We start from the raw sequence: 26098 nt of genomic DNA, 5'->3' as shown, positions 1-26098 counted from the left end.
CTATGATTTAGATTTTTCAATTGACCTATGACAATGGAAATGCTTGAATGAAACGAATGTGATTCTTAGAAAAAAAAAAAAAAAAAAAAAATATATATATATATATATATATATATATATATATATATATATATATATATATTTGTTGTCTTCTGATGATTTATTTTGAAAGTGAAAACCTTTAACTATAAGGAAGTGAACTTGAAAACATGCAGCCTCTCTCAAAATATTTTTTTTCTGCAGAGTAAAAGTCAAAAACTCACGTAAAGTAACAAGAAGATCTTGTTTCTTAAGGCGAGATGGATTTAAACTACTGTTGAACTGACCTGAAATTGACCTTTTTTTTGATAAATCACACAGGCATAGATAAAAGCTCCTTTGAGGATACAAATTGTTTTTTTAGAAAATAAAAAATGCATTGCTATTTTCAAAAAAAGACACATTTATGGTTTCAATTTAATCATTTAGGTGTGTGCCAGATAAAAAAACTAACATGTTGTATTCTCATTTTAATGTATATAACTTATGCTGTAATTCACAATCAGTAAAAATGCACAAACCACTTTATTCAAAGCATTATTATTAGATCTGTGTGGACATTAGGCTTTATGAGACTGAATGTGGAGGTTTTAACAGATACTGTATCTAGAAAAGAAAAAAGATGCGTTTGTAAAAGTGTTTGTTGAAAGACGTTTATACATTTTGAAAGTAAAGGGTGAACTTTAAACCAGCTTTGTGGGCTGGTTTCTGACAGCTGTATCACTGCAGTATCTTATGACATTTCCAAATATCAGACACAAAACATACTGAGCTGCAAAATGTAGAAAAAATCAGAAATGGCCATTTAAAAGCTGCAAGAAGGCAAGGTACAGAGTGTTTCATCACCATAGAGCTGGTATACATGCATAATCAGCTCGTTCAAATTGTTCAGTCAAGTTTTTAAGGACGCATGTTCATACAACCCAAACTTTCTAAAAAAAGTTGGGACGTGGAGTCCAATACAAATCATAATGCGATGATTTGCAATCTCCCCATTTTTATTCACAATGGAACATGGCAAACATCCATCCATTATCTTTACTCAGAGTCAGAGAGAGTCAGTCAGAGTCAGTTACTCGCTTCTTTCTTTACGGGTTACAGGGTTCACTGGTGCCCTTACCCAGAAGTCACTGTGTGAGAGGCAGGGGACACCCTGGACAGGTTTCCAGTCCATCACAGGGACACATAGAGACAAACGAGACAAACAACCATTCAGTCTCTCACCCACACGTAGGGACAATTTAACCAATCAGCCTTACATGCATGTTTTTGGTCATGCATAGCATAGTGTTTAAAGTTAGAAAAAGTGAAGATAATTTTGAATTTGATGGAACACCTTGCAAACATGTTGGGACAGAGGCAACAAAAAGCTGTAAAAGTAAGTGTTACTAATAAAAAAAGGGCCAGAGGAGGAAATTTGCACAAATTAGGTTAATTGGCAGCAGGTAGTGGTCAGTAGGAGGACTGGGTGTAAATAAACATTTTAGAGAAGCTGAATCCTTTAAAGACTGGTGAACTTCTGCCCATCTTTACTTCCAAAAGAAAATGTGATAACTTGTGTGACAGTTTCAGAATGTTTAAAAATTGAAAATTGAAAAGACATTGAATATCCCATCAACTACGGGGCGGCTGTGGCTGAGTGGTTAGAGCAGTCGTCCTCCAATGCGAGAGTTGGGGGTTCGAATCCACCAGCAGTCACATGTCAAAGTGTCCCTGGGCAAAACACTGAACCCCTCATAGCCTCCGATGTGTGTCCCATCAGTGTTTGAATGTGATCTAAAGCAGTGATTAGTCTCTTTAGAATGATTTGTTCAATTAGCTTTGTAGAGATCTAGTAGAGTGCTGTATGAATGGGTAAATGAGGCACAGATTGTAGTGTAAAGTGCTTTGAGTATCTTGAAATAAGATAGAAAGGCGCTATATAAGTACAGTCTATTTACCATTTAACTACAGTTCATAGTTGGCAGCACGACGGCTCAGTGGTTAGCACTGTTGCCTCACAGTAAGATGGCCGTGGGTTCAATCCCCGGTTGAACTTGGGGTCTTTCTGGGTGGAGTTTGCATGTTCTTCTCGTGCTTGCATGGGTTCTCTCCAGGTGTACCGGTTTCCTCCCACAGACCCAAAACATGCATGTTAGGCTGCCTTCAGACCCACCCCCCCCCCCCCCCCCCCCCCCCCCGCAAAAGAGATCTGTGATCTCAATGGGCTTTGCCTGGTTAAATAAAGGTTAATAAAATAATATCATCAAAAGATTTCAGGAATCTGAAGAAGTCTCTGTGTGCAGAGAACAAGCCTGCAAGTCAAAATTGAATGCCCAGCATCTTTAGGTCTAGACATTTACAAACTCCAGTAGTCACTCGCTATTTCATGTTTCCTTTTTCGTGGACTCGCTCTTTCGCGGCTTTTCAAAGTAAAATTGGACATGACACACAATTGGCTGATTTATGGATTAGCCGCAAAATTGGCATGGATTTTTATTTAAAATAATTTTAAATTATTTATCACTTGCTGCACCTGTGTGCAGCCCACATGTGCAGGGAGAAGCTCCCTCCTGCAGCGTGTCTTATCTCCGCTCTGCAGTGGAGAAGTGGGCGTGGCTGAGAGCGCTGGCAGAGATGCTGTGCTCTTTTAGAGTGTTTAGTGTTTAGAAATATTGTTAAAAATATTGCAAGTGTGGGAAGGGTTTAAAACGCCATTATATATGCATATATATATCTATATATATATATATATTACTACTTATACTACTACTTATACTACTACTCCTACTTCGCGCTTTTTCATTTATCTCGGGTGGACTGAGAACAAAACCCCTGTGATAAACGAGGGACTACTGTATTGTTATAAATAAAAGGAAGAGTGTTAAACATGACCCTATCACAACTTTTATGAGATGTATTGATGCCATAAAACTTAGAATTGCTTTTCTTTTCTTTTTTGTAACTACTACTGTATCTTAGTTTCAAAATTCAGTATGTTTATGTTCTGTCGTGAATAAAATATGGGTGTATGTGATTTGCCAGTCCTCACATTCTGTTTTCTTTGCATTTTTAACAGCTTCCCAACATTTTCTGAACTGGGGTTGTACATCGCAGTCCTTCACACTCAACCTTATTTTGTAAAAACAAAGGTTTCCTTTGTAAAATGAGAAAGTGCAACAAGGAAATTCTTCAAATATCTTCAAGGCCCACATTATCACCATGTGTGGAGAGAAGTGCAGATGATCAGAAGGCTTCATGTTGGTCTTTTTGTAATTGGACAGCAGTTGGGCTGCAGAACTTAATTAGCACAGTTCAAGCGAACACATGTTCATCTAATCTATGAAATATTTCCTAACGGGGGAAGTTAATATTCTCAAAACATGAAAAATTGTCAGATATGGCAGTCAAGACTTGACTCTCCGCTATAGCTAAACCACATTGGCTGGCAGATGGTGTTTAATTTTGTAAGTTTGTTACTCCTTATTTATTACAGCAGAAAGATGGGCCAGTTGTGGCCACAAACTGACAAAAGGAAGTGGGTGTTAACTTTTTAGAAACGACTCCTCAAATAAATCAGAGGTTCCTGGATTGTATTTACTTCCATTTTATTTCTGGTGCAATTTTTTTCCAAGAGAAAGTGATAAGAATCACTGAAACTCCCTCGCACAGAGAAAAAGGCTGCCTGTCGCAGATAAAACCCCCTGCAGCGTGTTAATTGACATACTGTATATGGTGTCTAAGCTGCATGAAAGACTTCTCGAGCATGAAGCCTTTTATTGTCTATCAGCTTGGCAGGTAGCCAGGCTAGAATCTATTTGCTTTCTTCTTTGTCCCATGTGATTGGCTTGCCAGCTACCCAGGTGTGTTATTCCAGCTGAAAACTTCCCAAAACTCCCTTTTTCAAAAAAAAAAAAAAAAAAAAAAAGGATCATTGCCATAATTCCCCTGCCGATCACCCTTTCAGCAGCATAAAAAGGGAGAGAAAGTGGTTCAAGTTCTGCATGGTTTGAGAAGGTTCAGCACCGCTGAGCGTGGATGGCATTTAAGAGTGGAAGGGCAGTGCCCTGATGTTGTGGCTTTTGCAGTGATGATCAAACCCCCTGGGAGACGGCCTGTTGTGGCCTCAGAGGAAACCAGGCCGACTTTTCCTGTTGTTGTTTATAAAAGGGAGCGTTTTTGTGAAGATATTCATTATGGTGCGTTTTTTGTAAATACTTGGGTATTTATAGGTAGATAAAGTCAGTGTTGGTTTAATAATTGGTAGAACTGCTTTGATTTTTGCTAGAAAGCATTTTTTTGTTGGCATTTAATACAAGTTTGATGGAACAAATGGAACTGGATGTTAAATAAAAATACATCAAATGTCAATTGCCCCTTTTCCACTGTCACAGAGCGGATCAGATCAGTTCGGGTTGGTTCAGATCGGTTCGGGTCTGTTGTGTTTCCATGTACATTTCTGGACCAGCTCTGTAGGCGGGGACTAGAATCCAACTCGTCTTACCACCTGGTGGCGGTAGTGCTCCCTTAAGCTACTTACTAGCCACCACTAAACGTATTAGAAGAAGAACACCCTGAAGGTTTTGTCACACGATGTTGTGGAAAAGATGTCTTGCTCTAATGGAGTACCTCATGAGCTGTAACTTTTAGACCTGATTCATAATCCTACCTTACTGCCTTCCCTGCTGCTTTAAACCCATGTGTTTTTCATTTTAGTATAGATTTTTACAATAAAGATGTATTAAAAATATCTTCACTTTTATTATTTGCAGATATGCACAAGGTTCATGTTAAAATTGCAAAACATCACACTGTGCTGTAATCTTTGAAACTGCTTTTACAATAAGATACAGACTTGAAAACAATTAGATTAAATTTTGTCCTTGAATTTTAAAGATTTGTCTTTCATTAAATTAAAACATAAATTTATTACTTATTAATCTAAAAAAGTTAAGTCTGGTCCTCTGGACATTCAAAAAACAAAACTAACAAAAAACATTTAGTTTATTTATTATGAACTGTATTGTTTGTTTTGTGAATGTCCAGAGGACCAGACTTAACTTTTTAGATTTTTCTACCTGGATTATTGAGCAGCATCAGGATATTAATTAATAAATAGTCAGTTGGTTTGTGAACACCATGGGGTCCTAGAAGAGCTGAAGAGGTGGCTGTTCATGTCTGTGCCTCCCTGGTGAAGATGCTGCTCCCACAACCCTGAAGCAGAAGAGGATGGATGGATGGATGGACGGGTGGCGAAGGAGGAGACCATCAAACAGCAGGAGTGGTCAGTTCAGGTGAACTCCTGCCTGTTTGCTTCAGATCAGCTGTTCAAATCTCTGCAGGTTCAAATAAAAGGTGCACCAGGACTTTCAGCTGAATCTCTCAGGCCACAGTTGTATGGCCAATAACTGATAACTGTCCTTTCTGAATTTTTGACTGTTTTTGTGTCACTTCATCCTAGAACCAAAAAATTATAACATAATAACAGTTGAGCAGATACTAGTAATCTTTTCTTAGGATTCATTAAAGATCAAATGCAATTGGAAATTCTTCTCAATTCCAGTATGAATTTAAACAAACACTATATGAACTTAACATTGTAAAATTTGTTTAGGAAATTTAATGTTCAAGGACACCACTTAAGAAAAAAATTGTTTAATAGGAAAAGTAAGAAGTGAAAAATGTACAAAAATAAAAACTACTGCGTCCAACTAATGATTGTGTCTGTCCCTTGTCTCACGGGCTTCATCCAGAAGAAGACACAAGTGTTGTTCCTGCTGTGTCCGGTTCAGTTCTTCATGTTCATTCAGTGATGAAATAAGACTTTTCTTTACTGGACTCTTTTCTCTTTCTCTTCACTAGAAAGAAGAAACAGGTGGTTAATTCAAGCTACATACTGTTTTTGAATAAATGCATGAAACAAAGAAAGGTGCTGCTAACAGCTATAATAGATATATTAATAATTATAAACTGATCAAATAAGAAAATGAAAAATAAATTGATTTAAAAATAATGAAAATTATAATAATGGATATATGAATCAGAAAGTATTATACAGATGCAGATATTCTTTGTCATTCGCACCACATGTGGTCCATGTGGTGGATCAAAATTATGTTCACAGGGTCCCAGTTACATCCAACAATAAAATATAAAATAAAAACAGTAATAAGATCTAAGATATGAACTAAGAAAAACATCAACTAAAAATATAAGCTCTAATAGCATAAAAACATTAAACACAACACGCAGAACAGCAGCACGGACATGAGTCTGTGTGAACAGACGAGCACGAATGCACACAGCAACATGAAACAGATCAGCAGCAACATGAAACAGATCAGCAGCAACATGAAACAGATCAGCAGCAACATGAAACTGATCAGCAGCAACATGAAACTGATCAGCAGCTACATGATGTGATTCTTCACAGTGTTATATATTCATGAGGCTGCACAAACTCAAGTTCATGTTGCTGTTTGACGTATTGTTTTGATTGTTTACTGCTATTAGTGCTTAGTGTTTTATTAGTAGATGTTTTTTAGTTGATATTTTTCTTAGTTCATATCTTAGATCTTATTACTGTTTTTATTTTACGTTTTGTTGTCTGTAACTGGGACCCTGTGTACATAATTTCATCCCAATTCAGTATTTATTCAACATTTTAGTTTTTTTCTTTAAAAATAAAATAAATCAAGTCCTTATCGGCACAAATAAAGTGATGTGGAACATGTTGCATCTTACCGAGCACAGAAGCTGCAGCGTTGTGCTGCTCTGTGAGGTGCAGGTGGGCTGTGATGGAGACCTGTCAGGTGTAGACTCCTCTGATGGAGCAGAAGCAGGAGCCGGGAGGCTTGGAGGGTTTAATGTGGAGTTTAGAGATGAACCCATCACACGCTGAAAGACGTTCTGGATAAAATACAGTGAGAAACGGGACCGGAGGACAGTTAGCATTTATGCAAATTAGCTTAGCATCGTAGCACCGACGTTGTACTATTATGGCGTCAGCCTCTTTTGTTAATTAAAAATATGTTCAGAACCGATGGGATGAGTAATTTAAAATATGTTTAAAGTTAGAAAACACTCACCATCTTCTATAAATGGTTCAAGTAGAGCAGTAGTCGTGTCCAAACCACCCTCCAATCCTCCATCTAGCTCGCTTTGACTTTTTTCGTCGGCCACCAAGCACAACAACACCTGCACTTCTGCATTTGACCACGGCTTTGATATTATTGTTGTTGTATAGCTTCAAAATACTAAAAGATACGCTCCTCGAGTTATCACTAATGGCAAGCGGTAGAGAAAAAATGGTGGATCGGGTTGTTTGGAAAGACTCCACAGACTCCTCCCCCCGACCAATCAGTGACCGACAGTGTTTCTGACGTCACGGCGCGGCTCGCTCGGAACCCTTGAGAAGCCGGGCCAGAATTTAGCGAGACGAGCCGGTTTCTGGAACAGTGGAAATACCTCCAACGCGCTTCAACCCGGAAATATCCGACCCGCGCCGTGACAGTGGAAAAGGGGCAAATGATTCCTCCTGCTGGTCTGATTGAGTCCAATTGGCACATAAAAAAAAGTGAAGTGGTTCATCACATACACGGGATGCACTGCTACATCTCCAGTCTCTGAGCCTCCTGTGCAACTAGTTTCTACCAGAGACCCCTGTGCCTGCTGTTCCACCAGTCATCTTTACACCATGAGTTGCTGCACCACCAGAGCCGGCTGGAACATCAGAACAACCATCTGCAACAGATCCTCTTTTGAGTTCCCCTTGCAGCATGTAGAACCGGAATTCTCTTCAGAGCCCCTTGTGCAACAATTACCTGCAGCTCCTGCCACCTCCTAACCTGCAGCTCCAGCTAATTCATTATCAGCTCCAGTCCCGTTCCTCCCTGAGCCATCCAGCTCTTCTGAGTTTTCTGATCAGCCTACAGTACATGATCCACCAGAAAGCTCCAGATATCTCCAGAGACTCCCAAGCTCTCCAGGTAGTCTTGAACTCTAGAGGCCCCTGTGGAGAAAACGGCTAACTTGGGGTCCCGTTCTCCAGAGTCTTCAGGGTGTCACTCTACAGAGTCTTCAGGATTCATCTCTCCAGGGTCTTCAAGGTCCTGCTCTCCAGGTGTTTCCAGGGTGGTCAGTGAAGCCTACACACTTCTCTCCTACGTTTACAAGGGAGTCGAAGACAACGCCTCTCCGTTATACGTCTCGGAGGGTGTCAAAAACGATACCTCTCCGTCCTACATCTAAGTGGGTTGAAGACAACACCTTTCCATCCTGCATCTCCTAGAGGGTCCATGAGGACTTGCTCTTGTTGGGGCAGTCCCTAGGCCGTTCTCTTGCACTGTCTCCTGGCCATCTTCCAGAACTCTTGCTCCGCTCTGGACAGTCTCCGGGGTCGTCTGCCTGAACTCTTGCTCTCCCTCAGTTTGCTATGTAACCAGTCTCCAGTTAACACCTGACCACCAGCTCATTTGTTTTTGTCTAAACTTTTGTTTCTTCACCCTTCTGCGGCCTTTTCATTGTAAGGTTGCTGCCATGTCAGATTGTCTTTTATTTAAATAAATGTTGTTGTTGTTTTAATTTTATTTTACTCAAGTTCCTCCGAGCTGGTCTTGGGTCCTATCCACCACAAATCGTGACAGTAACAATTGTAGAGATTAAAAAAAGATAAACAGGAAATGTCTGTTTGTCAAAAGGAGGAAAATATGCTCTCTCCTTTATGTTTAAAATGATCAAATCTATCAGGAAAAGACAAATAATCTGTTTTTAGCCATAGGGGCAACTTTGAAACATCAGAGTTGTATCATCACTGTCTTAATTTTTTTTTTTTTAATGCCGCAACTTCTGAGATTTAAGAGTTTGTTTTCTTTTAATCCAATTACAGATAATTTTATCTGTTCACCACAAGGCTTAAACCAGATCTGTGCATGTGGTGCTGCATTTTTCTCAGGATTTAGCAGAACAGTAACTCTGCTCTGCATGGCACCTTGTGAAGTGTGGAATGTCCCGTTGACCCTGAAACGTTGCTGGGAAATAAAGGCATTCATTGTTCTAAGCCACAGCTATGTTAGCTTGTTAAATAATGTCAGAACAGTGTTTGAATGAATCAGCCAACATGAGTCAACCTGAGGATATCGGATAATCATTGAGCCATGTGCATACACAACTTCAATACCGAAAATCGTATTTACTGACTGCTTAGGCATTAGCACTGCTGTGGTAGTGATTGATCATTATCCCCAACAGAATGCTTAAACTTCAAGCACTATTTCTGCTTAAAATTTTAGTCTTAACTGTTGGCATCCACCCTGTCTTTTAGCAAAATATCTTGTGAAGCAGTGGACGGATTGTATTGAAACTCAGAAAAGTGGCTGTATGTCTTAAACTGTTACCATTTGTAGACAACCCAGATAGTCACCACAGCTAAGCAACCTTACTCAATACATAAATGGCTATAACTTGGTCAGTCTCACAGTTTTTAAAACATTTATAAAACTTTGACATTTCACACTTAGTTTATAAGTTCAGAGCTCTCACAAGTTCAGCTGATAAAACCCATGTAAACCTCAGTCTTGGGTCTCACAGTACCTGTGTGGATTTGCAGCTTGTTTTGGTGAAGAGATGAATCAAAGTAACAAAGCCCTTTGACAAACATTGTATCTATCAGATGAGTCTGGTCCAGAAATGTCCACTGTGAAGCAAAAATATATGAGTGTACCTTTAAATCTGTGGCCATTGATTTACAATCCACAAGCTCTGGTCATAAACTGAGAGTACAAATGTAGACATGAATCTTCTTTTGTCCGTTCTAAAAAAAACCTTTATAGGGACTGCAAGCAATCGTGAAAACATCTTCTGTCTTACAGATTTACTACCAAAGCCAGATTTCGACTACCACGCCATGTTGATTGATTTCAGTTTGTTCCAGGTGTTTGAGCAGATCCCACTGAGACAAACCAGGGAAAAAAATAACCCACATGGAGCTGATGAAAAGAGCTGTTAGAAAGCTGTATCATAAGTGATTCCTTTCCTTAAAGCTGCTCTTGGTGTCCTTAATGCTTATCTTGAAATGTCACTTCAGTAAAAAAAAAAAAGGTCAGTTTATCTGATGGAAAGCATTTTCTCACAGTCTGACAACACCTGTTTAAAATACCAACAATAAAAGATTTTTCCTCTTTATACATTATGATGAGGAGATAAAGATGCTGAAAACTGCATCTTCATTAGTTGAATGTAGTCTTCAGACATAGCCTGAATGTTCCTTACATAGCAAATACTTTGCCTGATGTGGGGGTTGGGATACTTCTGGCCTCTCACAATTTTATTGAGGAAGGGTGCAATGCAATCATAACACTATTATTGATGCATCTTGAGTCAACGTTCTTTATTGTCATTGGCATCACATGTGGTGCATGAGGTGGAGTGGAATTGTGTATGCAAGGTCCCAGTTACACCCAAAAACAGCAAAAATATAAAGTATAAAAAGAAACCGTATGTATACAAGGATCTAAGCTATAAGCTAAACAATAATAATGTAATATAATACGATATATTAAACAGTAGCCTGAACATGAGTCTTTTAGGAGCAGATGGGTAGGAATACAGAAGCTTAAAGGCAAGAAATCAGCAGCATGGATAATCAGCAGCCCAGATAAAGATGCACTTAATAACCACACTTCAAGCTAAATTCTGAGCTTAAAATCTCTCAAACCTAAATGAAACAAAACGTTTAACGGTACACTAAAAAGTTTTCTTTCCAACAAGATTTTGGGAACTACAGGAACAAAAACATTTTTTAAATTTGTTGAGTACAGAGATATACAGTTCTACAGCCATGGATGTTCATGCATTACATGTTAGAACTATCTTAGTTACTACTTCTTCCATGACTTGTTTTAGTCCAGTGTAGAAATGGCTGTGATACTTTGTCTTTAACATGGTAGGATTATGTTCTGATGTGGCTGCAAAGTGCAAAACAGTGCTTGCCTTTCAATAACCGAATGCAGACACAGATCTTAAGCAATACAATTGCAACGAATGTTGTAATTCACTTGGCGTTTCGTGATTTGGGTAGAAATTTAGGTTAGCAACAGCAGCCAAACTGGTCACCACCATCTGCAGTTTTTTTTTAATTATTTCTCCTACCAGTGGAAACATGTCCCAAGCTTGTACATAATGTGTCATCCTTTTATGTCCTTTACTTCTATAGAAGCCAAACTATGTCCAAACTTTAACTTTCAATGCAGAGGGTGCCATATGTCTTGATCAGCCATCTTGGTAACGCGTCTCTGTTGTATTTATGCACTAAACCAGTGGTGCCCAATCCTGCCCCTTGAGGACCACTATCCTGCATGCTCTTCAAGTTCTGCAGAAGTACATTCATCATCGATTCATCCCAATAAGTTGTGTCAAAGCAGAGAAATATATAAAACATGCAGAATAGTGGCCCTCGAGGACCAACTTTTTTTGGGCAATGCACTTCTGCACTAAATTCCATCTTTTGCATTCCTCAGCATGACATTTTTACTGTTAAAAAATAATAAATTTCTTGACAAAATGTTAACAACTTGGGCAGCACGGTGGCACAACTGGTAGAGCTGCTGCCTCTCAGCGAGAAGGTTGCCGGTTCAAATCCCGGTCCAGGGGCCTTTCTGGGTGGAGTTTGCATGTTTTCTCTGTGCATGTGTGGATTTTCTCTGGGTGCTCCGGTTTTCTCCCACAGACCAAAAACATACATGTTAGGCTGATTGGTAACTCTAATTTGTCCCTAGGTGTGAGTGAGAGAGTGGATGGTTGTTTCTCGTTTGTCTCTATGTGTCCCTGTGATGGACTTGCGACCTGTCCAGGGTGTACCCTATCTCGTACAGTGACTGCTGGATATGGGCAACAGTGACCCCCGTGACCCGTAAAGGAAGAAGCGGGTAAGGAGGATGGATGAATAGATGGCTGGATGGATGGCTAAGATGGCAGCTTCACAGGCTCCTGGTGAATTCAATTTTTTTTTGTGTGCCTGTTGTTTTTGTTATAACTTTTTTTTTTGGCACCTACAATGCACATCCACAGTACGGGTTATGACCATGACACACTTATGGAGTTTTCTGTGTTGCTGCTTTGCCATCCTGCCATCCTAGTTCAGTCCTTCCAGCCTCAGGCTCAGACCTGTCATGGCGGCTGTCTCTATGATCCTCTATCTGCCTGCATGGACCGAACTCTATGGACCCGTTTGGTTCCACGGGGAAACTTTGGATGTTCTCCATCTGCCAGACCTGGTTCTGGAGAGAAGCCTGGGAGGGCAGTTGCTGCGGTTGTTATTACAATCAAGCTGCTAACCAGACCTGCTAACGCTGCTAACAAGATCCTCCATCTGCCTGCATGGACTGAACTCTATGGACCCGTTTGGTTTCACGGTGGAACCTTGGATAATCTCTCTCTGCCGGAACCGGTTGCAGTCTGGGAGGCAGCTGCTGCAGTCATAATCATGCTGACGGGACCTGCTAACAAGACCTGCTAATGCTGCTAACAAGTCCACGCCACTAACCAAACCATGCTGCTAACAGTACCATGGAGCCAACGGGACCATGTTGCTAAGATAACCTCACTGTCATCAGAACCACTCTGCCAATAGGACCGTGCTGCTGCAGATTTATTTTTTTTTTTTTTTCACTTTTGGCACCTTGTTTCTGTATTTTTGTTGCATGCTTTGAATAAATCCCAGTTTATGCTAGTTTACTTTATGTTATTGCTCACATTAAACTTGTAAATTATGGACAAACAGAACCTATGAGAATCGTGCTGTTGTTGTTTGGTGTATTGAGCATGGACTTTGTTGTTTGGTGTATTGTTTTGTACTATTGGTGTTTAGCGTATATCTTAGATCTTTTAGCGTACCGTTTGACATTTGTTTAGTGTATATCTTAGTTAATATCTTAGATTAGGGATGCATAATATTATCGGCATGGCATTGTCCGATATTGGCGTTAAATTTCAATATCGGACATCGGTCATTCCATTAAAATAACGTGCCGATATAAAAGGTGCTGTTTTTGCCTGCAGCAACAGCACAACGTGATGACGTTGCAGCAGCAGCACTAGGCAATGATGTCACGCGCGCTTACCTGATCTCACGGTGGAGTCTGGAAAATTCAAAATGTCTACGGTGTGGAAGTTTTATTTTTCGTTGGTGAGGATGGCGGATTCCAAAGATTTATGTACTACGTAACGTAACCCGAGTTACCAGCCGTCATTTCAATTCAATTCAAATTCAATTCAAAAATACTTTATTAATCCCAAAGGGAAATTATTTGTTGTTGTAACTCGTTATCCTCATTTCATTGAGAGATGTTATAGATGCTGATGGCTGTAGACAGGAAGGATCTCTTGAAAAGGTCCATCCCACAGTGGATCCTAAGAAACTGGCTGCAGATGCCAATATCTGTATCGGCATTGGTTATCGGCCGAATAAGTTTTAATATATTGGCATATCGGATATCGTCCAAAAATCCAATAACGTGCATTCCTATATTAGATCCTTATTTACTGTTTCTTTTTACACTTTATATTTTTGCTGTTGTTGGATGTAACTGGGACCCTGTGTACACAATTCCATTCCACCTCATTTACCACATGCGGTACAAATGACAATAAAGAACCTTGAATCCTTGAATGGATGAATGGAGTTTGTATGTGTAGCTAAAGTCATTTTATTAAAAATTATGTTTTTTTTTAGTCATAGGCCCTAATCCTCTGTGAAAACATTTGAATTGTTTGACATTTTGCACCTCATTATATTAAATCACAGGCAGAAAAACTTCACTTTAACAGCAAATTCTCCTGGGACCCACAAACCAACAATTGTCTCAACTCCGGCAGCTTCTTCACGTCTTTACTTACCAGCACCAACCTGAGAAAACGTGAAGGGCAAATATGTCCCATCTGCTGTCACACCCATGTGTGACTCCACCTGAAAAAGGCTTGTTTTCATTTCATACCGCATAAAAGTTCGAGGAGGACAACTTCTCAGCTTGCTACAGGGGACAGCGCTGCACCAGATAAGATTTAGCTCTGTAAAAAGATCACACACCACCAACCCGTTTTACACACAAACACACACGTAGACACTTGAACAGACGCTGAAAGCAGACATGAAAAAAAAAAAAAAGACAGACCACACTCCCTCTTTTAATAAAGGTCACATCACATCATCAGAGTGAAAAAAACTGCTCTATTCTGTTGGGATGATCAAAAAATATATATTTTCTAATGAGAACAATTAGGTTTTAAGAGCTTTGTTTACATCTTCTCTAATGTGTTGGACTTTTTTTTCCCCCTGCTGTTACTTCGGTAAAGATGCCTGCCTTACACGGTCTTTTTCATGTAAGGAGATGGCTCCCGTATTGACTCATTTTCACTTAGTAGGTGTTCCAGCAGCACCTACTGCATAACATTCCTGGGCAGCACTTGAAAATAACAAGCTGCTGGATTTCACACAAAATAACTCAACACTACCGTAAATTAAAATCAGCTTCACCCTAGCCTCAAAGCTTTTAGGTGTTCATTCAGACATGTCAAGTAAACTAAGACAAGGATCTGATGGGAAAAAATATAGTCACTTCTAACATTAAAGGTGTTTTTTATTTTACTTAGATTAGATTAATATGTATCCCCTAGAGACCATTTCATGTGAAAACACAATTTTTGTGAAATAATTTGTTTTAAATAGATGAACAAATTTATGCTCTGTCCACACATAAACAGCATTTTAGGAGCTCCTGAATGATTTTTTTTTTTTTTAATGGCTGCCAGCTTATAACTTTTTCAAAACAAGGATGTCACTGACTCTCCTCTAATCTAACTTATCTCCCCATGCATGACAAATCCTTTCTCAACTACAGCAGAACACGTTTTGGCTTGGTTTTGTCATTTTATTTACTAAAAACAAATGTTGCATAAAAATATCTAAAAAAAAAAATACATCAGATATTCATTTTAAAAACTGATGAAATGGGAATAGTTTTAAAAGACCAGCAGATTGTAAGAAAACACTTCCCTCTAGCTGTCCCTTACTGGAAACTGTTCCTGAAAAGTTGATTCCATTATATCTGCTTATCTAGACTGACCCAACCCTCCGTCAATGCTCACTGGCCTGCACTTTTGTAGTTTTGTATATTTAAGTGATGCAAAAAAGAAGTTCCACATTTTTTTTTCAGTCTACTGAAAGAATTCAGTTGTTGCACTTGTCTTCCCATCCTCATTTTTCCTAGTGTTACAAGTTCAGATAATAGACTGTGTAATATATACTGTCTATGGTTTAGTGTATGGTTGCTGCCCAACATGTAAGCTTTATGTGCATGCTTTGTGCCTTGTTTCCTGTTTTTGCTGTATTTTTGTGACACTGTTACAGCACCACAGACAGGCCTGACATCGTTACTGCAGCATTTTGGGTCATTTTCTTTCTTTCCATATGGATAAAAACATCCATCCATTATTTTCCGCTTATTCCGAAGTTGGGTCGCGGGGCAGCAGCTTGAACAGGGAGGCCCAGACATCTCTTTCCACAGCCACCTCTTCCAGCATTTACAGGAGGATTACAAGGTGTTCCCAGGCCAACCAAGAGACGTAGTCTCTCCAGCATGTCCTGGGTCTTCTCCGGGGTCTCCTCCCAGTTGGACATGCCCGAAGCACCTCTCTAGGGAGGCGCCCAGGGAGCATCCTTACCAGATGCCCGAACCACCTCAACTGGCTCCTCTTGATGTGGAGGAGCAACAGTTCTAATCAGAGTCTTTCCCAGATAACTGAACTTCTCAACCGCCTGTATCCACGATCTCATTCTTTCGATCACTACCTAGAGCTCGTGACCATAGCTGAGGGCAGAAACGTAGACTTACTGGTAAACGGCAAGCTTTGCCTTACAGCTCAGCTCTCTCTTCACCACAACGGATCAGTACAGAGTCCGCAATACTGCGGACGCTGCACCAATCCGTTTGTCAATCTCGCGCTCCATTCTTCCCTCACTCGTGAACAAAACCCAGAGATACTTGAACTCTTCCTCTTGAGGCAGAACCTTACCCTTGACCTGAAGAGAGCAAGCTCAAGGTAAAAACATTCAAGCAACAATTCTATGTTTTTGAGAACAGTTTTAGAAACAGCAAATCAAAAGGCTTTTTTTTTGTGAAAAATGAAATGTTCTCATGTGAACAAGGCCTTAGATGGCAAGCTTAAAACATTCCAGTTTTTACCATTTTTCTGAAATCAGTATCAGACTCGTAATTATTAAAGTCCAGGTTGAGACTCTTGTTCCCTGTATTGTTGCTGTTTTGTCACCTTACAGCTCTTAATTTATTTACTCTTCCCTCCTCCACCCTCCTAGTGCAAAACAACAAATCAATACTTGGTCAAAAGCATGCTGTGTGAAGTGCTTGTTTCTTTTAATGTGCCGCACTCATCTTCACTAAGTAGTCTACAGACTGAAAGAAATAATGAAATATTTAAAATCACTTGGCACATCTAAATCACAATAAAGGAAGTCCTATTTTTTTTCTGTTCAGGTGTTACAACGCTGCCCTGTTTCTGTCGGATACAGTTAGTAAATCGTCCTGCTTAGCAGATTTGAACTTGTTCAAGAACAAGCCAATTAAAATGTTGTTTTCAAGGGTTCTCTTGTCTTGTCTTGCTAAAAAAACTGCTTATAGAATAGAATAGAATTCAACTTTATTGTCATTGCACATGTCACAAGTACAAGGCAACGAAATGCAGTTTGCATCTATCCAGAAAAGCTTAGCAAAAAAAAAAAAGAAATTGGTATGTATATATATATATATATATATTACAATGTACAGTAAGTTGCTTTGAATATACTATAAGTATAAATACATACAGGTTGTGAGTGTACAGACTATGAACAGGTCATAAATATGAAGGGGAATAAACAAACTATATAAAATAAAATATATATACAAGTATGTGAGTACTTGTGAACTTATGAAATATTATAACAATGAAACTGAAAAACAGCAATCAAACAAAAAAAAGCGGCTATATTTCATTTGAATTATAATTCAGCATGGTGACTAAGCACACGGTTATTGTGCCTCTTCTGCTTTAAGACATTCAGTTGAATAAGTGGGTTTTAATTGTGGAAACACTGCCAAAACAATGAGAAAAAAGCCTATAAAACTTATTTATTATCATTTAACATACTTATGCGTTGCGAAATTTGACCTTAAATTTCTCAATGATTAAAACTACAGGCATTTTTATTAGAAATATGCAAGAACATTCCAAGAAATAGGCATGACACAAATCATCAAATAGGCACAAAAACAAACACATTAATATTTGTTTGTCTTCTTATATTTGTTGATTTATTTATATTTGGCACATCTCATATTTGTCTTAAATACTTAAATGTCGTAAATAATTAGGCACATTGTTTCCAAACAATCTATTTTACATATTGGCATTTAAACCAGCTCCGAAGTTATTTCTGACAGGGTTAAATTTCCGTTGGTTCACCTTGCACTTTTCAATTTGATGTGGCCTTGGTGGCATTCCAATCTCTCTCTGCAAATTAACCTCAGACTAGCACTTTTGATCCACTTGATATTTGGACGAGGGAAACCAGGAGCAGGGGAAAGGCAGCACATTGACATTCCTCCCCCTATCTGGTAATGAAATTGCTTAGCGCTATTGCATCCTTTCAAGCATCACACCGTGCTCGCTCATATGGATTTAATCCTGTTGTGAGAGGCTGTTGCTGGGGGCAATCAGCACAATGCCACTTTGAAAGTAATCCATTGAGTCTTAAATAAGTCTGTTGTTTTCATTTACAAATATCATAGTCAAAGAATTGCTTATTAATACCTAATGAGCATTGAACATTTAACATGCTAATGAGTTTTACCAACAATTAGTTAATGAGATGTTTTCTGTCTATTAATTGTTTAGAAATGGGGAAAAAAATGTTAATTATATATGTTCTGATATATGCTAATCCAGGAAGATAAATCTGCCTCAACCTTGTAAGATGTTAATTATATATCCCTTCCACAGACCAGAAAACGTGCGTGTTAGAGTAATTGATAACTCTAAATTGCCCCAAGGTGTGGGCGAGAATGTGAATGGTTGTTTTTCTCATTTGTCTGTGTGCCTTGGAATGGACCTGTCCAGGGTGTACCCCACCTCTACACAATGACCACTGGAGATAGGCAACTGAAAAGGAAAAGTGGGTAAAGGAAATGGCTGGCTGGCTGGCTGGCTGGCTGGCTGGCTGGCTGGCTGGCTGGCTGGATGGCTGGCTGGCTGGCTGGCTGGATGGATGGATGGATGGATGGATGGATGGATGGATGGATGGATGGATGGATGGATGGATGGATGGATGGATGGATGGATGGATGGATGGATGGATGGATGGATGGATGGAAGGATGGATGGATTGTATAAAGATTGTAAACTTGGGTTTGACCATACTTCCACAGCACCCCATGAATGTCTTAAGGAACATGATTATAAACTTTCTCCAAGTCTACAAACCACATGTAGGCTGGAGATCTCCCGCGAAACCCTTAGCAACTCTAAAGGGGTATAGGCCTGGTCAACTAGTCCAAGACCTGAACTAATGCTGCAATGCTCCTCCTGGATATGGTGTTTGATAGTCAGTTGGAGCGTCCATTCTGACATTTTGTAGTACACTTTCCTAAGAAAGTTGAGTAGTACGGCCCCTAAATAGCTTGAACACACTCTATTTGACTACTTTTAAAATGGTGAGCGCATCCTCATTCTGCCACTTTATAGGTGTAGTCCCAGTCCTTCGTGCAGCATTGAAGGGTTGCATTAACCATGTCAAACAGATCCTTCAGCATCACGAAGAGAATATCGTCCTCTCCTAGCCCCCCACCAACCAAAAAGATTTTTGAATTTTTGGCCTCGGCATCCTCTGCTACAGTAATGGGCTGTCCATGCCCAGAGTCCTCAGGCTCGGCCTCCTCAGATTTGGACATGGTGACCAGATTGAGGAGATCTTCAAAGTGTTTGTTCCACCATTCAGCAATATAATATCAGTTGGCCAGATCAGCAATCATATGTTCTATCTTATCTTATCTAATACAAAATGGCTGCCACAGCTGATTGACCTCAAACACAAATATGACTATAACTTAGCCAATTCAAGAGAGACTGATATAAAATTGGGTGTGGTAGTAGCTGAGAGTCATCCCAACACGTACTCTGAGTGTGACCAGATCTTCTGAGATCTTTGCATAAAAGATAAATTGCAAGGTAATGGGCAATATGCAATTTTTTAACGAATGCTAGTTTTTGTAATGAATCAGAATTTAAGAGAGGCCTCAAAGAGTTGAGTGACTGGGCTGGCTCAGTCAACGATATAAACCATAACATAGGAAAAAGAAAATATGCTTACATTAGAGAGCAACTTGGGGGCACGGTGGCACAGTTGGTAGAGCTGTTGCCTCTCAGCAAGAATGTCACCAGTTCGAATCCCAGCCCGGGACCTTTCTGGGTGAAGTTTGCATGTTCTCTCCATGCATGCGTGGGTTTACTCCGGGTACTCCGGTTTCTTCCCACAGACCAAAAACATGCATGTTAGGCTGATTGGCAACTCTAAATTGTCCCTAGGTGTGAATGAGAGAGTGAATGGTTGTTTGTCTCGTTTGTCTCTATGTGTCCCTGTGATGGACCTGTGACCTGTCCAGGGTGTCCCCAGCTTCTTCCACAGTGATAGCTGGACATGGGCACCATTGAACCCTGCGACCCGAAAAGGAAGAAGTGGTTAAAGATAATGTATGGATGGATAGAGGGCAACTTCCTTACTCCAGTTCAGTATTTTTGAATAGCCTATATTTGTATGACAACAGTGAACTAGAACTCTTGAAATTCTGTTACGACTTTTGATTTTGGTGTGCCATCTCATAATTATAAGTGGACCCCATCTGGAAAATTTCTTGAAGTTTCCCTAACAATTACTTGCTTTTAATCTGCTTTGAATTTTGAACCATGCTCTTAAAAGGCAGAGTGTCATATATTTGAATGTCATTTTCCATTAAATCAAAGTAACGAATGGTAATAGCAATATAAATCCACAGGATAGCACAATGCTCATCTGAATGGAAAGCATCAGAGATAAGACAGAGGAAATGACATTCCCACCATAGCAGAGTATTAGCAGTCTTGTTGTTGACACAGTAGATAACATAATGACATCGCTTTGATGAGAGGATTATTACATCAAGATTTGATGACCATAAGATGTCCTCTATGTTTCTGGTGCTCAAGTGTCACTTGTCGCCCCACTGCCTTGATTTACCTACAAAAGTACCGCCTCACGCTTCCAAACCTCATTTAGTAATGGCTCAGACCACCGGATAGGAGAGCTTAAGAAGCAATTTCTGAATGCACTCAGATTTCTAAAACGCGGCTGATTATAAATGAAGGTTACAAATTACTGTTTAAACAGAACCTCTAATCACTTTTATTTCAAATGTTTTGTCAGGATCCTTTCTCGTTTCACATGTACATTATCCACCCTCTCCGTTAGAGCTGAATGTGTCATCTTGCAGAGATAAAAGAACCGATCTTATCTAAAGTTGTAATCCTATACAGAGTGAGTTAAAAGCAGTGTCAGCTCATGTGTGAAAGCTCACAATTCAGACTTTTCTTTCAATTAACACTTTGTTTTCTGCAGTGTTGTGCAATACAATTCATTACAGCCTTTTTTTGTTTTCAAAATAACAAAAATTATAATTATTATTTGATTTATAATTGTTAACATTAAAGGATAAAAAAAGACACTGTTACAAACATTATATGTATCTGGTGTTTAACGGGAATTTAATAATGAGTTTATCATCTAAATTGGCTATTAATTTTAGCATAATGTTTATTTAAATTTGTTAAGATTATAGGTAACAATATGTATTTGTATCTTTTTAAGACTAAAACATTTCATAAACAAGACAGTTGTAAATAATAAAGATATACGTGTAATCAAGACATTTCATTCTATTTTCTACACAAATGCAAATGCTTTCTCTTTATTGGAGATAAATAAATGTTAGGCTGCATCTTATCAGCCAAAGTCATGAATTTTATTGCTTTATTACTCACTCTAGGATAATCTATTGTCTACTGAGCTGTAGACTTTTTAAGGTCCTTATAGGTGTCTCAAACTTGCTCATCGGCAACACAATGACTTTAGACAGACGGCGTTTTTAATTATTTAAGGCCAAGGTTTTCTTTAAAGGAATGCATATTTTGCTCCGCTCCCCTCAGGCAGAAGGTTGTAGAGAATTAAGTGCAGAACTACTAGACTGAGGAACAGCTTCTACCCTTAATCGGTTAGGCACATATAAATCCCTAATCAGGATTATCACTGTGAGGAATCCCTGTAATGCCACTTTGATTGTTATGTGCTGCTGATCTCATGCTGCTGATTATTTCATACTGCTGTGTTCATTCGTACTCATCTACTCACACAGACTCATGTTCGTGCTGCTGTTGTTCAGTGTATTGTTTTGCACTATTCGTGTTTAGCGTATTCTTAGTTTAGTGTATTTCTTTGTTTATATCTTAGATCCTTATTTACTGTTTCTTTTTACATTTTATATTTTTGCTGTTGTTGGATGTAACTGGGACCCTGTACACAATTTTGTTCCACCTCATGAACCACATGTGATGTGAATGGTAATAAAACCTACTTGAACTTGAACTTAATCCACCTTTAATGCCAGAGATCATCAAGAAGAGATCATCGTATGATGAGAAATGACAGAGTTGTAGCCCTTTTGGTCCAGTCTTAAAAGTAACATGGTGCATGATGTCACGTGAGATGTCACCCTCAGAGTAAGTGTTGTTAATGACTCTCAGCTACTACCACATCAGATCTTAGCTCAACATCCGTAGAATTGGCTGAGTTATAGCCATTTGTGTGATGGTAAATGTTGATTGTGGTGGCCATCTTGAGTTGCATTGACTCCCAAAGTGAATCATTTATACATGTATATTTATTAATTATTTTCTAAAAGCCTTATTAAAATCCATTCAGTGGTACATGAGATGTTTTACAAACTGACATACAGGGTGGGCTCCAACGGTTAAAGCCACAGTTTGGTGCAAAGATCTGGCACAATGAGTAGCACTTGGAATATGTATCGTGAATGACTCTCGATGGTTTGTTGTCTGTAGCAGCCATCTTGCATTGGGATGGGTCCAAAATGTTATTATTTACAGAACTACAGCTAAAATCATTATTTCCTGAAAGATGCATTAAAATCTATTAAGTGGTTTATGAGAATTGTTTGGTCACAGAAACAGACACAAAAACAGAGGCGACAAAATATATAATTTGCCTTCAACAGGAAATAATTATATTAATCACCAATAAGTCCCAGCTTTATAAACAATCTGCAGTGAGCATGCTTTGTGGCCTCTCTGGCTCAAATCCCCAGCAGCAAACTCTTCAAGTCCTGTTAGTTGTGAGCTGAAGCTGCCACGTATTAAACTTGTCAATGCACATCCCCCAACTACCTACTGCCAGTTCTTGGTTTGTCCTTGACATTTCTGAGGCGCTCCCAGTGGTCTGACACTAACATTGTGGCCCGTCATCCCATTTCTAATACATCCACAGGAAACAAATGTTCACTACGTGTCAGAACATAATCAATGTCATTCATTCAGCTGCCAGTGGTCAGAATATTTTTGCTCTTTTGTCTCACTCGTTAAAACTTTATTAAATGATAAAGCTCTGTACATGTTGTATAACACAATCATTGTTCCACATTTAATCTATTGCATTGATGTTTGGGGGAAAGCATGTAAAACATTTACAAAGCCAATTTTTATTTTACAGAAAAGAGCTGTAAGAATTATCACCAGAAAGCATTACAGTCACCCATCAAGCACATTATTTTATCAACTGAAGTTATTGAAGTTCCATGATTTGATAGATTATAGTATTTTATCAGTTATGTATAGGGCTCAAAATAACACATTACCAAAGAAATTTTGTTAAAAGACAAAGTTGGTATAATCTTAAGGGGATAGAGATATTTGTCAAACCAAAATTCAGAACTAGTCTGAAGGGAAGGTCTACCTCAATCCAAGGAGTTGGATTGTGGAATGGTCTAGAGAGTGATGTTAAAAATGCCAAGTCAATGTGTACATTTAAGAAAAAGATCAAAGCTGGATTGTTAAAAAAGTGTATATGAAGTAGCTTAGGGTGTATTTTGTATTAGAATCCAAGCAAACAGTTACCAGAACGCACTCTGTCAAAATAAGGGCGTTCCCGGATCTTGTTCCAGCTAGGCCTGTCAGGATAACAAATTTTGCTGGGTGATTGTCTCATTGCAATAAATGGTAATAGTGTTTGAAATTGGACAATATTAATAATTATTGTCAAATTTAAGAAGAAAAGTTGGTTAATTTGTTTTGAGTGTAGTACATTTTTTCGACCACCAGATGGCAGTATACGACTGTTTGAACCGACGGATGGACAGTGAGGGAGCGAGTAGCATGTCTCTTTAAGAAAAATGGTAGGGAATCCCATTGACATGACATGGGCTGTCTCTCCTCCCTTTTTTTCAGTTCTCAAAATGGTGGATGCTCGGTGTGGTTTGAGCCCTTTAGCATAGCATTTTTCACACAAAGCTTTTAATAAAATATCAGTGAACAAGTTCTCAGCTTATTTTTGCAGAGAAAAACAACTTTTTACGCAAAGGCATGGGTTTCAATTGTGAATTTTGGAGCTTCGACAAGACAGAGGTTTTTTTCCCCCAAGTTCGGCCTGTTAGCTTAGCTCGTAGCGTAGCTTCTCAGCTTAGCTGCTTTTAATGATCCAAAAAGGCGATTTTGGATGGTTAAAATGGATTTTAAAGAAAAAGGGAGGGGTCAGTGAAGAGCATTGGAGTTGAGCCTTTTGTCATCCAGTGTCTTCAGTAGAAAGAGAGAGACACGAACAAACGATAAAGCCGATAAATGAAAATGAGGTCAATAATTTTTGTTTATCATGCGATTAACTGATTTATTGATTATCGTGATAGGCCTAGTTCCGGCAGGATCCAGCTCAAATTAAGCCTTGTAAGCAACTGCATTTTTTTTTATATTTCAGCCTTGCCTACTCATGGAAACAAGCCCCTAAATAGTGTTTTCTGTAAATCCCATTGTTGCACTTCTGTTTGGAATAAATGTAACCCTTTTTAAATGATACTTAAAGTTAATATAAAGAGGTGTGAGTGCCAGTGTAAACATGCACATATGGTTTGCGCTGCAATGCGATGTCTATTTCAACTGATCTAATGAACATCTTAGAGTACTTTTCTATTGTTAAAAAAAAAAAAAGTCTTACTATAAAGTAAATTGGTACACATTTAAAACACAGTAAGATTCCACTCGTTTCAGTCAATGTGAAGTGATATAATGCAATATAGTATGGGGAAAAACTGGTGATGAGCGTGTAACTCATCCATCTCTGACTAATTTTGTGTAATATTATGTTAATAGACTAAAAGCCAACAGCATCCTCTTTTTCTGAATAGAACAGTTTTGGTTTGGAGAGAATTTACCTTCATTTAGAAGTTACTCATTCTGCCTGTGATAGGGCCGTCAGGGTTATTTTTGAGCAGTGATGTGCATTTAGATTAATGGCTCAAAACAAAACTCTATCTTGGAAATGGCTGTGTTCAAAAGTCTATGGCTCGGCAGCCGATAGCCCATCTGAGCTGACAGCGTTAAATTAGTGCTGGTATCATGGATGTATTAGCGCTTGGCCCATAGTTTATCACCTACACTCACCACACAGAATCACACCTTAAATCAACCTAAGAGCCGTGTCATTTGTGACAGAGCCTCGTGTTGAGCGGCTCCACCAGTCTGATGTCATCTGATCCCGCTGGATGAAAGCCCATCCACAGGAAATTCAGAAGCACCCTAATGGCACCTTTTTGAACCGCTCACCCGGGAGGATTGAGTGTGAACTGTAATTGGCACAATATATCTCAACCCATCAGTTTCTGTGGGGAATAAAAAGAAAGAGGCTAGACCTTTTTACTCCCGTCGTGACACTCCAGAGGTCACCAACACGTGGAGACATAACACTACCTCCGAAATTAAAATGCGTCACAGGCTGCACTTGTAAAGCTGCCTCGTCTGCAGAGCTGTGTCATATTTCAGCGAGGTTTGACACTCCTAGTGCTTCACAGCTCACATAAAAAAGCTCCATTTTCTTCTGCCGAGCTAGACTATTGTCGAGTGCTTCATCTCTTATCTCTGCTGTACTCATTCTGGTCTTTCGCAGTAACACATTGTTCATTGTCTTTGGTTTAAGAGAGACTAATGAATGTGATTGCTTTATCCTCCCGATGCATCTCTCAGCCTGTTTGACTTAAACTGGAAGGTTCTCAGTCATAATTTCCTGCGTGGCACACTGGTAATAAAACTGAATGACTACTAGATTGCGTTTTGTGATATTTTTCTCCCTAATGGTTCCTTTTGAGTCGTTCACGGGGTTACGATGACTCCGATCGCATCTCCTTGTCAGGCTGACATCTGTCTTTCTGCTTTCCCTAAATTTATGTTTCAGATTCAGAATGCAGATGATGTCTTGATTACTCCCTTGGAGAAATTTCGGAAGGAGCAAATCGGTGCAGCAAAGGTAAGAGACCACCTACGTGGGCAATTAGCGGCTGAGCAGCACTGGGGATTTCATGTGGTCTGACACCCTCGCCCTTCCCCCACTCTCCCGTCATTTCCCCCACCATCTGTAAATCATTAATTTAAACTAAAGCATGACACTGCCAAGAAAAGTGGCCTTTTTCTAATTAATCAATCAAGTAGGGATAATAGACTGTAATTTTAATTCTAAAAAACAGACTAACCTTCTAGGTTTAAGTTAGTTTATATATATATATATATATATATATATATATATATATATATGTGTGTGTATATATATATATATGTGTGTGTATATATATATGTGTGTGTATATATATATGTGTGTGTATATATATATATGTGTGTATATATATATATGTGTATATATATATATATGTGTATATATATATATATATAT

The 26098-nt window shown here is 39.0% G+C and overlaps 1 protein-coding gene across 1 annotated transcript in view; it reads left to right on the top strand.

Moving 5' to 3' along the window:
- Positions 1 to 26098, top strand: part of LOC119410734 (rho GTPase-activating protein 42) — a 130092-nt gene that overhangs the window by 57299 nt on the left and 46695 nt on the right. Inside the window, exon 4 of the mRNA XM_037677633.1 lies at positions 25607 to 25678. Coding sequence (XP_037533561.1) covers positions 25607 to 25678 — 72 coding nt within the window. The remainder of the gene's footprint in view (positions 1 to 25606; positions 25679 to 26098) is intronic.

Source organism: Nematolebias whitei, chromosome 6 (assembly GCF_014905685.2).
Source record: "Nematolebias whitei isolate Nwh7 chromosome 6, NemWhi1, whole genome shotgun sequence".
Taxonomy (NCBI): domain Eukaryota; kingdom Metazoa; phylum Chordata; class Actinopteri; order Cyprinodontiformes; family Rivulidae; genus Nematolebias; species Nematolebias whitei.
The sequence above is the reverse complement of the archived record's forward strand: the minus strand, read 5'-3'. Positions and strand labels throughout refer to the sequence as shown.